The following is a 16,107-nucleotide window of genomic DNA, read 5'->3' as shown; positions in this document are numbered from 1 at the left end:
TGACTTAAAGAAACACAACGTTTACTTTGCCAATAACCTGTGCAACATGTTCAAATATTTGTGTACACATAGCTAAGCCAATTAGCATACAGAATCACTCAGCCAACCTCAATCCCTATCATTATCATATAACTGTCACTTCTCCCGCTCTGGCCTATTTATTTTCTGGCAGGCAAGCTGTCCCTAAAACAGCCTGATTATCCTGTTAACTTCTGCCACTGACTGATTTACAAGATCCATGTCCAATGACATAGGTGTGATCGGGCGGTAATCCAATCATGTGAGGTGAGATGTGATCTGGGTAGGAGTCTGCGTGACAACTCACCCAAACAATGCAAGCTGCTCTAGTATAACGGTTGCTGCGAAATTGTAAAGGTAATGTGAAAAAGGATGTGTGGGCTATATTTATCGTGCATTCAACCCATATGAGTAAATATGTAGGCCATCATGTGTAGCATAACAGAATCAAGGAAATCAATCACACTGACATAAAACACTGTCTGGAAAAAAAATAAAATTGGAAAGATGCAATAGGCCGAGTTGCTTAAAAATTGATAACAGATGACTAATTTGATGTTTTATTTGACGGGAGTCTTTCTATTTTTATTTCAGGGAGGGTGGATAAAAATGAGATATTATGACTCCTTGATCAAAGCAGAAAAAATAAAATGAATTGCAACAAAAATGTTGGTTTGATGTGCCGTTCTCAGAATAAAATTACAATATAGTATCAGAAATATTGTACACTCAAACTAAGTTATTTGTTTAATGCATATTCATGCTTGTCAACCCAACGGATAAAGGTAGAAAGCTTTCAGTTTTACAAAGAATAATGAACTGTGTCCCCCACCCCCACAGCAAACCTATAATGTTTTTGTTGGCAAAAGTTCGCGGTTATGTATATACTGGTAGGGCAGTTGAACAAATTTTATCAACAGCTACAGGCCAATAAATACATGTATGCCGGCTGCAACTGCATATTTGCCATATGGTAACAATGAGGTACAATGAATTTCGTGTTCTCAACTAACCCAGAGAGACAGACTTGAACCCAAGAAAAGGTTGACTAAAAGTCCAAGGGAATAGCAGACATGAAACCGGTTTGGATGATTTATGACTGTGATGTCAAATGAAACTAGGGCATGCAGGGCGGGCGGCCACAATATTATCTGTGTGGGTTGAAGGTGGGGGGGGGGGGGGGGGGAGGGCTTAAGTTGCTTTATTGTTTACCGTCACTGTTGCCCCCAATCACCTCTTATGAACTAAGGCGACCCCAGACAAGGGAAATAACATGTGCACATTTTCCCGAATATATACATTCACAAGGCCTATAAAAAATATTGCTATATACTATATATATTAGTCCATTTTCTAATAATTTAGTATTTGATTACTCAAAACTGTGTTTGACCAAATATTTGGATATTCCAAACTGCCAGCTGCAACTTCGTGCTACGCCAGTCAAAAGTTGCACGCGGAGCACGCCCATGGGCGTCGCGAGGGGGGGGCAAGGGGGGCACTTGCCCCCCCCCCCGGAAAAGCAACAACAAAAAAACAAAAAAGGGAAGAAAAAAGTCATAGTGGTGCGAAATCATAGTGGTGTAAATTTAATGGGGGGGGGGGGGAATGTCCCTGCCCCCTCTAAAACTGATAAATCGAGAATGTGCTGAGAAATACAGGCATTTTTTGGCAAAAATATGGTTTTGCCCCCCTCTAGAAAAAATCCTGGCGACGCCCATGAGCGTGCCAGTTAAAATTTGCATGCAGGATCGATATGGAGAGTTTTGCAATAAATATTTTATATATGTCATGGGCTTTAACCTGGTAAAATGAACAGTAGTCGACAGAAAAGTTACCGTCGACAAAAGTGGCACCTGACAATGAAACACCAATGAGCGTAGTTTTTTTGTTTCCGAATATTCAAAGCGGCATAAAGCTATTTGAATATTCAGTTATGATCGAACATTCAAATATTCAGTATATTCGGGACATCCCTAAGAACAGGTATGCAACTGGAAAGTAACCAAAAATCAGTGGAATTTCCAAGCTTTACAAGAATTTATTCGGTGTTTTTCAATTTTTAATGGCATATGTGTGTAGAGAAAAACGAGGGAATCAGCTGATCCTAGGAAAAGTTGCATGCCTGCTAAAAAACACAATAGGTTTTTTTAACCTGCCCGATGGACTTTCTGTCCTGCATTTCTAAATGGTAGAAACTGGGAATTTCTTCTATATACTCCAAAGTGATTCTTCTTTATAAAAAATATTAAGTGTCACGACCCTTACACTTTGCATTCATCACAACACATACAGATCAACAAATTGTGGTTTTCTTAAAATACAAAATGAATAATTAATTAATGATGTTTTCGTTATTTGAAGCTTTACCTCCAAGAGAAAACAAATGCGGTAACGGTTAAAAGCTAATAAAAAAATAAATGAACCATGACCGAAAATGGAAGGTTGCGTTTGCTGGTTTTCACAAAATGTGAAAAAAAAAAACAAATGGTCAAGGCCTAAAGGAAATAAAAGCAAGTCTGAAAAAAAAAACTGGAATAACAGTTTAAAAAAAAAAGATGTTGTCACGGCACCGAGTGGGCTAAATCCTTCAGTGTATTAGTATTTCCTTGCGGGGGAGTGGGAATTTTACTCTGCATTTCGTATTATTAAACTATTAAATATTCATATGTTACAATTTATTCAAATGTTCAAAAATTCATATTTTAATATATTCATTATTATTTTTTTATTGGGGGGGGACGGAAACTGTTTTTTTTTACTCTCCATTTAGGCCTAGAATTCTCAACATATTAACTATTCATATTTTACAACCTACGCTCAATAATAACAGAGCATTTACATACTGTTTAGTCTGGAAAGCGCTGTGCAATAAAAAATAGTAAAATATACTGGTATCTTTAAAATGTGGACATTTCAGTTAAGCTTTTACAAAGTGGAGCGGTAAAAATGTTAAGAGCTCAGCCGTTTGGAAATTGACAAAATATTGAACTATTTTCGGCAACTTAAGAGCAATACTTGCATGCATATGATCACAAATGTAATTGAACTTGAATAAATATATGAAATAACTTGAACTCTTTCATTTTGAAAGCAGAAGATGTCCGTCAAAATTTGTATTTTTTGCATCAATCACTCCTTCACTGAATAACATTTCGTCTGAAGAAACTTTCCAGTTTACTTCCGTGCGACGACTGGTGTCTAAAATGGGCAGGTTGCCACAACTGTTTATGGCCACGCAAACTGTAGGCTACATAATTGAATGTTTTCAGGGACTTGAATTTTTTGGGGAAAAAAACTAGATCCTCTATCAGCTCTTAACAACCTACTCAATAAGAAACTGTACATTCAATTCAAATTATTTTTCGTACGGGCTTAGGTTCTCCTTTCTTGCCAACCATTTTTGCTGTGGGGGGGGGGGGAACCATTGCCCCCCCCCCCAAAAAAAAACCCCACTAAACCGCTGGCAATTTAATGGTCAACGTCCTGATAACCGCTTGCAACACTGAGACCTTCATTCAGTCCTTTATTTACACAGCGCTGAATACCTGAAAAGATTCCGAGAATGACGAATGCAAATTTATTTGCAAGGCTTTTGGAGCTATTGTGCATACTCTCATTGTTGTCCAGCACTCCCTAAAACTTTTCAATTGCAATCACTGCACCACATAAGCATTGTTCATGCATAAAGTCTAGCACTCAGTTTTTTTTTCTCTCAACTTCCCCTCATCCGCTGGTATGTTTATGGGCATACATATGGCATGCTCTGGTTGTATTGTGCTTTAAGCCTACCCCTTGCCCTGTAGACCAAAATCCAATGAAATCAAATAAGGAGAGGTACATGTACATGTGTGTGTGGAAAAGCTGTTCTGTTATATCATAGGCATACATGTAAGTCCGTACTGCCACTGGAATTAGCCTACAGTTGTATGTTGGATTCAGCCAGATACTATAGAAAAACCAAAAGGTGGTACCCTATTTTTATCTTAAACACAAAACTATGATCTTTGATTTGACATAGGAAATACCACATGTAACCCAGGACAAATGTAGATCAAGTGATGGCTTGTTCATACCCACATCAAGGGCGTCAATCGCTTCTCAAAAGTGGGGGGGGGGGGGGGACATACCGGTGCCTTGATCAGAACTAATGCGATCGCAAAGTGCGAAGCACTAACAGCGTGAAGTTCTGGGCCTGCTTAAGAGCCCTGAAAAATGTTTGATTCATTTTCCAGTTTGGAGTCATTGAATCAGCCATTCTGAGCTATATATTATAAAATGTAGGATACACTTTTTATTCAGGGATGAAAAAATGTGGCGGGACACAACCGATATATCCCCCAATTTAAAAAGTGGGAGTGGGGGGGGGGGGGAAAGACATGTCCCATGCCCCCCCCCCCCCCTCCATCGACGCCCATGAACCACATGCACTTTGGAAGCCTGATGCTTAATGTATTTACACTGTCAGTGTTTTTTTTTGACTGAGATAACATGATTGTTGTCATGGATATGACGGGCAGGAATTTCAATGAAACAGGTGATAACCTTTTGTTGCAAATCGAAAACATCCTTGCATCAGAATAGGTACATTGTCAATAAGGTAGTGAATATATTTTCAGAGTTAAAGAGGTTGTGGAATGCTCGAAAACATTTCCGTCATTTTTTGGGTATATGTAGCCTAAGGTGTGATGAAATAAAAACGACTATTGTTTCTGTCATGAAATGAGTACAAAGGGTACTTTTGAGAGCTATTTTTCAGGTCCTGTTTCGACCCGAACGCGCAATTTGTGTAAAAGTTGTCGTTGCGGGCAGCAAACAAAACACAGTAAATCGTGACGTAATAAACAGGACTCGTTTATGCTACTCTGCATCGGGAGTCCTGTTTATTACGTCACGATTTTCTGTGTTTTGTTTGCTGCCCGCAACGACGACTTTTACACAAATTGCACGTTCGGGTCGAAACAGGCATGACAGGACTTAAAAAACAGCTCTCAAAAGTACCTTTTGTACTCATTTCATGACAGACACAATAGTCGTTTTTATTTCATCACACCTTAGGCTACATATACCCAAAAAATGACGGAAATGTTTTCGAGCATTCCACAACCTCTTTAAGGAACCCTTACCTGTACTTTGAGTGTGAAAACAATTTTTCAATGTATTTATCAGAAAATTGTTGAAAAAATATACTGTGGCAATGCTGCCTCACAGTGATGCCTTTATAAAAACAAACTTGTTTTTGCATGATTACATTATCTGCCAACTCTTTCAATGTGCGTGTTTCTCTGTCATGCACCGTTTGCACTATTTGTAAAATATCCAGACGTTTGTTGAAAATGGTCGGAGCTTTAGTTACATATTTACTGAAAAATAATCAAATAGGCAATTGAATACCAGTATATAATAACAAATTCAATGAAAAAGACAGGCTACTGCTCATCTGACTGATTAATGTTTACTTGGACATTTCCGATACTTCATGAATGAGCAGATATGACATCAACAACTTGTTTCAAGAGTAATTTGTCCAAGACACTCAACTTATTTTGTAAATTAATATCGCATGATGATACACCATATCCGCACAATGTAAAATTGTGAAGAAGAAAACTGCAATACCATTTTGCCATACAGTGACATACGTTTTTAAAGGGAATATACAACATTTGCAAACATCGAAAAATAAAGCTACCAAGTTTTTGCGAAATACCTTAATAGGATGTTGGTAAATGACAGTCTAAAGCATCCTGTAAATTATGGCACCTGGTATACTGTCATTTTCAAGAAAAGTGGTATTTTTGTATCAATTTCCAACGCTGATCGGCCGATCAGCGTTGGAAACAACTGGCTTTTTTTCAAATACTGGCCCCAATTGACCATTGCACTTGTTTGCAATCGATTACAAACCTATGAACGGGTACGAGCCAGCTAGACTGGTTCCCTGACCTTACAATTCCCCAATGTATGTAAACTGCTCTGTTTCTTCTTATATGGAGTCAGGGAACCAGACTACAGGAAGATGATCGTTTTTCTTGGTTTTTATAGCATTTTCGAACCCAAAACCTCCAAAAATTCAGTGTAGCTATATTTGCTTTATATTTCCAAACCCCCAATTCCATCCATTTCTGAAAATTACAGCAAAAGCAAATGATGTATATTCCCTTTAAGAGTAACAAGAGCACGAAAAAAACTATGATATACTATACATGAACTCATAATTTAACTTCTCTCATTTAATAATACATCGAGCCTAGTTGTACACAAAATACACAAAACCATGAAATAAACACAGAATTACAGTAGACCCTTACAATGTTTGTCTTTCATAGCGTCAATATCAATAGATTGATATATTACTGTTGACTGTAATTATTCCTACAGCATGGGCTGAAGACACCAAGCTCCAGCTTTCACAGTAAAGCTGTCGGTTTAATGATCTGGAAATTGCCGCAGTCTCTTCTTTGGACCAGGGTTGACCGAATTATAAATGTAGATGTGACAGATTTCTGAATCCAGCCTAGGTTGAGATAGCGGCTTGTATTCTGTCAACCTTTTTAAAATGGCATAAAAAAAGATCAAGCTAATTTAAAAACGACAGACACAATGTACAAAACAAAATTGAGCTTTCTGCTTTCAAAAAGACCTGAAGTTTTGAATCAAGGGTGGCAGGAATATTTTAACAAAATATTTACATCGTCACAATTAACATAGACATTCTCAACATAACCAGTGTAAACCTTAGGAAGTGCATGCAGATGTACATGGATCATCATTCTATAAATCCGGGGTCCACTTTTTCCCGTGTCCAAATTACATGATCTAACATTTTCTGATGCACTCCCTAATGCAGCCGTCCTCCAAGAATGATTATGAATATCAAACTACATGTACACTACACACCTATACCTATTCAACAAATAAAAAAAAAAACACATTTGAAGTCATTCTTAATGACACAAGGTAACAGGGACAGGAAACATGTCACACTTTGGACCCCAACTTTTATGAATGATCCACATGCAAATGTAATGTAGCCTAATTTCAAATGTATACTTTAACCTAATCTACATATACTTATCAAACCACCAGCCTCACCCAATATCAGCTCATATCCTTAATTGCCTTTTCATTTCTGTCTCAAATCAATGAAATTGCTAGTCAGGTCAAGGGAAATGGAGTGTGGCAGGCTCCATTAAGCCCAAGGTTGCTTCTCGGTGTTTGCAGTCATCGTAAAATTCACTTTAAATTACGGAAGTAATTGGCAGCACACTTTGATGATGAAGATGGGAAAATTAATTCAAGGAAATTTGAACGATCAATGGAGAAAACACAACAACATCAGTCTAGTGTGATCACAACATATCTGTCCAATCAATTATTTCAAGAGGTACTTGAATATGATTTTGTTTTACAGTTGGGCAATTCCACTTTTATGTAATGTCCGTGACAGAGCTTTTAAGAGCTCAGTGAATAAACCTGAAAATATTTTTTTCAAATCTTATACATCGATGATCTAGTAATGGTCAAGGAGATGGCGGACATAGGAGTTTTAAATCATTTCTCTGAATAATTAATTAGATATTATGGTAAACAGGCGTTGCCATGGACATTGCCCTTCCTGTCATAACGCTGGAATTGCCCGTTTGCCCAGTTGCAGTTTAAACAATTTTGTAAATACTGGTAAAAACAAACACCATCACAAGCTTAAAGTGATTTAAGCATGTGACACAAAATTTGTTTTGGATTAAGTAGTAGATCTACGACCAGGCAATAAAATGTACATGAATTATCTCATAACCTTCCAAACCTGAAGTTCAGGGGTATCCGTATATTGAAGCTTTGCGTGATAGAAAGTACAGCAAATACACCAGGGCCCAATTGAATGGCTCTGCTAACGACAGAAGTGGGCACTTACAATCTTTGCTAACAGCACTAGCGAACAAATTATGTTCTAACCACGTAAGCACCATGTTTAGTTACAGATGCATGCGCAGCTTATGCATGCGCATAAGCCAAAATTCTTCGCTAACCAAGCCAAAATTCCTCGCTAACCAAGCCAAAATTCCTCGCTAACCAAGCCAAAATTCCTCGCTAACCAATGAAATATATGCTAACCGTAAGGCTGCCACAGTAAGCACAGATTTTCTGCTAACGGTAAGCAGAGCCACGAAATTGGGCCCAGGTGTAATTTAGCAACTTATGTCTAAGAAGAAGATATGTTAACTCTATGGAGGTTCGGAGCTTTTTCTGTAGTAAGCTGCATTTCTGCTAACTTTTGGAAACTTTGCAAAACAAAATTTCCATTTGATTTTGCTCACTTTAGCGACTAGCTCATGGTGGTTTAACGTGATCACTGATGTAAGAGCGAAGATCAAACAACATTTGTCGACAGACTGAACATGACTTCTGAACTTCATGTTCTCATGAGAATCAAGGCCGTGGCCTTATAAAGGGTGACAAACCGGTATGCTGCCGCGTGATTAATGTACCACATTTGTTCACCATGTCAAGTCAGCCGAGTGGTTGACATTCCCAGACAGTATCTCATTATATCTCCTGCACTTTAAGTTTCCATCAACACATCATATCTTTTTTTTTTTATTTGAAGAACTTGTTAATGATTGTGGATTTTGAGTGACAGCGAGCAGAGTAAAATGACTAATTATATTCAATAACTCGACATGAAATCAATAATTTGACAGTGTTTTGGCTAACAAGGAAAGTGACACTTCAAGTATCATGGACTCTGTATATTTGTATAACTTCACAATCAATCATGTAAAAAAGTCCAGGAAACACAGACGAGAAATTTTAATAGGCTTGAAAAAGGCACAGAGCAACTTGTACGTGCCATTTTAGTAATATGCCTGAATGGTAATTTGTGTATTGTAACAAATCAATCGTGACAAAACACACAGTTTAAGACTGTAATCCAAAAACAGGTAATTTTGTCAGTGGAACAGATAATTACTGTTGCATGTCAATTCCAACCATCAATGTACATGATGTAGTAGCCCGAAACAACTGATTCAGATGCGGCATAAATCTAACCAATATCCTTTGAAATGCATTTTTTTCGGAAACTAAGTTTACATGCTGAATTTAGATACATTCAGTGTGTTGTACATGTATGGATGATAATATCTATTTGCTAAGACGTGTATATTATTTGAAGTAAGTCACAATAGACAAGTTTGACCCCTTTCAACTTGTGAAGGATACCATTCGTACAATTTTTGCTACCGATTTGTCATTCTGACCTCACCACAAAGAGGATGGCACTCCCCCTCAGCTTAGAAAGACCACAGAAAGACTGACAATAATGCTGTGCCCTGACAAACATGACCCTGACATTATTGTGTTCTAGAGTATTCCCGTTTAGTCTAGACGGAGGTGTCTGTGTGGTGACCCTCAATTCTCTGACGTACATCCACCTGTTCAGCTGGCAAGTGGTTTCTTGAGGAAAACGTCAACAACTCTCCCCCCCCCCCAAACAAAAGTCTTCGGAATTTGAGTACATGTCATTGGTTGTCTTCTTTTACTTGTGATGGCCATCGGTTTTCTTGATAATGTTTTTTTTTTTAAATGTGTTGTATCAATAGGCTGTTTTGATAACAAAACTAACAATTTTTACCAGTGACAAAAGCAGCCTACTGTTCATATGAGTTCAAATAATAGTTTGGGTTTTATTTTAAAGAAAAAGGATCAAGGAAAAAGGAACATATATGTGTACAACAGGTTGTTAGTCAGACATGCCTGCACTACAGGGACGATAACAGCCCTTCAAATGATAAACTTGACATTGACACACAAAAACTGCGGATGTGGTATTTACATAAATTCCTTAATGGTTCACTAGGCCTTTAAGGTGAATGGTGAACATGTCGTAAACGTGGAATGAACCCACATCCCACTCCCACGGCTTCCATGTTTGCTTCCAAGCTACGTTTTATCAATGCAGACAAGTTTATTAGCTCATCATCAAATAAACCACAAACCGAATCTATTTCAATGACATCACAATATGTGTATAAAGATACGTGCAATTAAATTTTCTTTTCGGCAAACTTGAATTATACATGTTCATGTAACGGAAGACTCCATATCAAAAATGCCCAGTTTAAGATTTTTGGGGTGTCTTTTCAGTTAGTGTTTAGTCAGGTTTATAATTAGGTACAAGTTAACTCTCTGTGTTCAATTGTTGGATGTATTGGCTTAAAACAGTGTTTCTGTGAAAATAAAGTGACATCAATGATGCATCGTTATAATTCTGTCTCATTAAGCCAATTAATTCAATCGCCAAAGATTTTAAAGCATTACTACAATATACGAGCCATACATGTTAATTAGAGACGATTAAAAATGATGGGTACATGACACATACAGTGAACTCTTGATAAGTCAAACCTCAAGGGAACAGGTTCAAAATTGGACTTACACAGAGTTTTGAGTTTTAAAAGCAAGGTTGTAAATCATTGTTATACTACTGAAGGCAATGGATTCTTTGTTTGACTTGACAGTTGTTTTGAGTTATCAGAGTTTGACTTATCGAGATTTCACTGAACACAAACATTTATGCCGCTCGGTAAAAGTTGCTTGTTAAATTACCACTTTTGTGGTTATTTTATCCAGCACAAACTATTTAGCAATATGTGCAGTTCATATTAAAATTTGTGATGTAGATACATGTACAAGGGCTTAATGAGGTACCCACACATCGATATAATCGGCATGTTTCTGAGCCAAAAATGTGTACAATGCATCATTTCTAAAGGTCCCTACATGCATTATGTTACAGACACATATCATAGATATGTAACCTTGAATGTTATTTCAAACCGAGGAGCGAAACAGAACAAGCTTCCTGACGTTTCATATTCAACTACTGGTTTGCCAGGCAATGGGTTTAATCAATTGTGTTCCTGATATTGACCTTGTTATTATTCAAAGGAAATTCACAGTGGTATACCGTGACATTGATACTGGGTAGGCCACAGGATCGGATGGTTGGGGAAACTTCTCCTTGGAACACCCCTTGAGTTAGTGATAACATGTCACCTTTGGCCAAACACGGAAAGTGATCATCATGTAGAACAGTAGGCTTCAAGGCACAAAACCAAGGCCACCCAGGGGGTGAGGATCAAGTTTTGTTGTCACTAAAACAAGGCCATCAGCCAAGCCCAAGTACAGAAAGTCATAAAAGGAATAAGGCCGCGCCAAAGTCTTTTAAAATGTAGGTGGTATGAAAATTGATTTGGTGTAATCTTTTAAGTCTGGAGGGCATCTTGACTAAGACTTGAAGACTATACAAAAGAAGACTTATATCTCAGGCATGGAAATCTTAAAAGATATAACAGGAAAATTCTTTCCCTCTTTTTGTGGCGGTATCTTGATTTGGTTAAATTTGAAACAATCCCTTTTCTTTACAATTTATTAATGAAATAACAAAAATGAAGACAAAATGCCGACTCATGTACCTACAGCATCAGTACTATATCCAAAGTCTTGTCAAAGAGCAAACAGAGCCTAGACAAGCTAATGGTGACAGCAAGTCAATCAGTCACCACATCTCCCCCTAGACTAAACTACAGCACTGGAACCAAATTAATTGGTGACTGATGATATAAGGCCAAATATACAGCTTGATTCTGAGACTAATTAGTTAAACTAAAATGTGCCATCAGCAGACATAAAATAAACAGGAATAATACGCCTGGCAAAAATAGAAAACTAAGCAGTTTTTATAATCATCCTTGTTTGGACATTTCTCAGTGAACAAAAAGTTGGAAATATAAGTTTTGTCACTGAACTTTTCGGTTCAATTTGATATATACCTCACTTGGGAACACTGTAAGAAATAACGACATAATGGCATTGCAGCACACAATTGAATGCAATGATGCAGGCCCCGCATTCAATTGTGTGTTGCAATGTCCAATGAAAATCTAGCTAAGTGCAACTTTTAGTTTTGTGGTTTCAGGAGCTTCAGCGCATGCGCTCTTGTTATTCTGTGACACAATGTATATTTCAGAATTTTTTTTGTTCACCGAGAAATATCCAAACAAGGATGATTATAAAAACTGCTCAGGTTCTTGCTGTGCCAGGTGTATATTAGTGTATGACCACCTGTAAATATAGACACCTACATTTAAACTGAGTCATGTGTACATGTACATTTTTAATGAAAGCTACACTGAAACGATCGGTTGCCTAACATCCCAACAAAAATCTGAGGCCATTTACTTTAAAAAACAAACTTGAGTTTCGTTTCAAACGATAGCTTTTAGCTTCACAACTTTGGAACTGGTAACCGGGAAGCAAAATTGCCTGCACATTTAACAGCCCCCTAATTTACCGCTTTATCAGCCCATCAAGTAAAAATCAAACATTGACTAGGTTGTTCGCCAAACTATGCTGATTGTGGGGCCCAGTCGTGGTTATCTTGAAAACTTTTAGTTGGCCAGCAACCAGTAAAGGGTTAGGTCTCCAGTCATTTGGTGGCTTTTTTGGCCAAACATAATTAAGTAATAAACTGAACTCTGTACCATTCTATTTGAAGAGTTCTTGGTGGTCTGTGCAAAGTTAACCTTGGGGGACATTTTTAAGGTATACTGCTCACGGAACTTTAGTAACATCAAACGGTAACTCAGCATTTTGCTGTGAACATTTTGTTTTTGCTTAGGAGATTTTTTTTTTTATTGTAGAGTGACACTTGTTGATACAAACACTGTTAATACAAATTCTGGTTATAGCAAATATAAAGCCTTGATCCCAACTGTGCATTTATGTGCACAAGAATGGGACCGGCACTGATATAACAAACACTTTGGCTGGGTTTGTATTGACGAAAGTTGACTATAATAGTGTGTGGGTGCGACAATTAATAAATATTACTTTTAGACTATCTGCGGTACTGCAGAAGTCAAATATGTACATCTGAATTGTACACCTAATAACAAAATGATAAGGATATTATCTCTCAAAGTTGTGATATGAGCCTACACAAGGTCAAAGTTAACGGGAAATTGTTGACAAAAAGAAAAACTCTGAAATGAGAAGGTTCAAAATACAGATGACTTTAAAATGATGTCAAATCCCATAGCAAACAAAAGAAAAGCAGTAGTAATAGAATAATGATCAATAATCACAGGTTGTTTTTTTTAGTGGTAGGGCCACGGGCAGGTTAGCAGACAATAGAGTTCTGTGAATTATTGTTGTATTATTTCCAGTTGAATTGTCTTTAAAATAAAGAATTGTCTTTAAAGCTGCACTGTTATGGATGGCCCTTTTTAGAAGAACACACACTAGGAAAAAAAGGTCATCACTGGGGAAGTACAGTTCACTTAAAATGCCACATGAAATTGAATTTTTAAAGTTCAACAACCCAATTTCTTTTCACCCAATGCATTAGTTCCTGCTAATCTCAAAAACCTCCTCCATTACCTAAGTGTATTAAAGCAGCAGATTTGAGGTCTCCCGGAAGGTAGGGTTTTAATCAATACCTTACAAGGGGATGAAAATAGGCACGACAATTATCCTGAACAAAATAAACTGCCGCAATCAATTTTCAGCCATATACGCCATGTGTCAAATTTCTCAATTTATTTTAAAAAAATTCCAAGTATACAATTTGATTATTGAGCACATCTGTTTTGTTAGGACAAATATTTTTTCAATGGTAGAAAAATGTCTGATGTCGGACCGTACTTTCACTATTTGCAACTGAACTTACCCTCTGCAAGCTTGCGAGTATACTCCTCATTCTCACAGATGTATTCCAGCCCAGCCTTGGAGTTCATGACCGCCTTGATGCAATTCACCACTTCGATCTGCAAGTAAGCCTGGGCCATGTTCATCCCGCGGCTGGACAGTCGCACCACTGACTCCAGCAGCACGTCCAGCCCGTCCAGCTCCAGGAACCGCTGCAGCCATTCCTTGTCGCTGTTGGCGATGCGCTTCTTCAGACCCGTGTAGTTGTTGAGCGTGGGCAGTTGGAGCAGCCGGATGCAGAGTTCGGGCTCCGCATTCTCCAGGTTGGCCCCGAAGTCCACCAGGTCCTCGCGGTTGGCCTGGCTGACCTTCTTGGCAAACTTCTTGAACATGGTGGCGGTGTTGTGAGATGGAACTTGTCGTTCCGATTTAACTTGCTTGTGTTACACCAGCCACATGGCTCTTAAAAAAACTAAGAGCTGCAATGACAACAAACAGGAATTTCATTAAGTTTCCTGAAAACTCTGAGGTTACTCCGTATTTTGTCGCACAATTGGCAAGCACATCTCAACATTTTCACACAGATAAGGACACAGTGAGAGTTTGCAGTAACACCATGAGGAAGAATCTCTTTATGAGATGTGTTGTTCTGAAAAGAACTGCCTTGGTTGTGAAACTCGACATTCCCATCAGTATGCTCTGATGGTCTTCAGAAGAAAGCTGGAAAGAGATTATTCCACATCCCCGGGGTTTAGTGCAAACCCTCACTTCAAGTACCACCATGCAAAGTTTCAAATCTTATTTTAAGGACTTAATTGAAAAATGCAAGTGCTTTTGTAGACAAACAACAGCATCCTATTTCTTACCCTTAACTTCGTAAAATCTCCAATTTATTGCACTCCATACATGTCTTCAAACAAAATACAAATTTAACCTTGTAAATTAAAGCATATGAAATGCCAACATGACAAACTGTAAATTGAAAAGGGAAAATTGAAAGTTGCTGTGTCTACATGGCTCCATTGATACATTAAGAGCCAAACTCATCATGAATGGAGTTAATCCTCTTAAGCATCACTTTCACTAGATTCAATTAAATATGGCGAAGCACACAGACACAATTGATACATTACACCTAACCATCAGCCCCTGACTTGGATACCAAAAAAGCACTTGTTAAGTAATCTAAGAGACTCATTAACTAGGTTGTTGAACTCTCTGTAATCAAGAGGGTTACATCCAATTAAAGCTACTGCCCCATACAAAACTGAAAATGAGATGGAATGGATTGCAAACTTCAAGACAGTAAAAGATTCAACTCTGATTTTGCCTCCAAAGCCAGTCATTGCTAAGTATAAAACAGGCCACTCTAATTTTTTTGATTTAAAGATTACACTCCCATTTCCCAAGATAAATTAGAAAGAATATTGCATCCTGAAGCCACTTTTTTCATCATATATCATATCAATGAAGGTCGACAGTCATTGCATTAGTTGAAAAGACAAGAATTTGGGACTGAGAAACATTTCCAAACTTATGAATACTTTGAAAATGTTCTTGACTCTCCATACAAGGCTCCGTACACAACCACTGAAGTGGTGTCTTGATACTACCAGTATATTCTTTCTGATTTTTTGTTTGTGCAAATGACAGGCCTGCAAATCAAGGACAAAAATAATGTAATTGGAGACATAGGTACATGTATAAATGTACATTTAATCTTGTTACACAACAACCATTTGCATGTGCAACTTACTTAGTTCAATTTCCATAACTACAACTAGTAGGCCTACTACTAGTGCACATAAGGGAAACAATGTTGCAACCTGGTGCCACTTTTTCCTTCATATCTCATCTCAATGAAGGTCATTCATTGCCAAAATGATGATAGACATGAATCTGGGACTGAGTGAGAAAAATTTCCAATTTTGTAGGAAATACCGGTACTAGAAAATTTTCTTGACTCTCCATAGACTTTGTACACAATCGCGGAAATGGCGTCAGGTTGCAACATTTTTCCCAGATGGAAAACATGATCCCTCAACTATTATAACTCCTGTAAATGAAAATGTAGACAGTGAAAAATCAATAAAAAGGTTGTTGTCCACCATGATATTAACACAACTCAATTGTCCAGTCAATACTTGTTCCCTGTTTGGACGAGTAATTTTTTCAAGGACATGTTTACAAAGCCTGTTCTTTGGGGGCAGTGCTGTCATAAGCCCACTTCGGACATTTGTCCTACCTCCATGGCCCGACGATATTTAGGACCTACACTTTCAGCTTTTTCCGAAGATTTCCATTACAAAAATTCCACAATGTTTTATCCACCAAAGCCTTAACTCTGACTTATTTAACCCCACATTTATTAAAAGTTTC

At 37.8% G+C, this 16,107-nt stretch overlaps 1 protein-coding gene across 3 annotated transcripts in view; it reads right to left on the bottom strand.

The window, feature by feature from the left end:
* LOC119727744 (inverted formin-2-like) overlaps positions 1 to 16,107 on the bottom strand; it is a 45,247-nt gene that overhangs the window by 28,983 nt on the left and 157 nt on the right. For all 3 annotated transcript variants that reach the window (XM_038199784.1, XM_038199785.1, XM_038199786.1), the window contains exon 2: positions 13,751 to 14,207. In XM_038199784.1, the coding sequence (XP_038055712.1) occupies positions 13,751 to 14,120 (370 nt within the window). In that variant the 5' untranslated portion in view covers positions 14,121 to 14,207. The remainder of the gene's footprint in view (positions 1 to 13,750; positions 14,208 to 16,107) is intronic.

Source organism: Patiria miniata, unplaced genomic scaffold, assembly GCF_015706575.1.
Source record: "Patiria miniata isolate m_02_andy unplaced genomic scaffold, ASM1570657v1 HiC_scaffold_20, whole genome shotgun sequence".
NCBI classification, from domain to species: Eukaryota; Metazoa; Echinodermata; class Asteroidea; order Valvatida; family Asterinidae; genus Patiria; species Patiria miniata.
The sequence above is the reverse complement of the archived record's forward strand: the minus strand, read 5'-3'. Positions and strand labels throughout refer to the sequence as shown.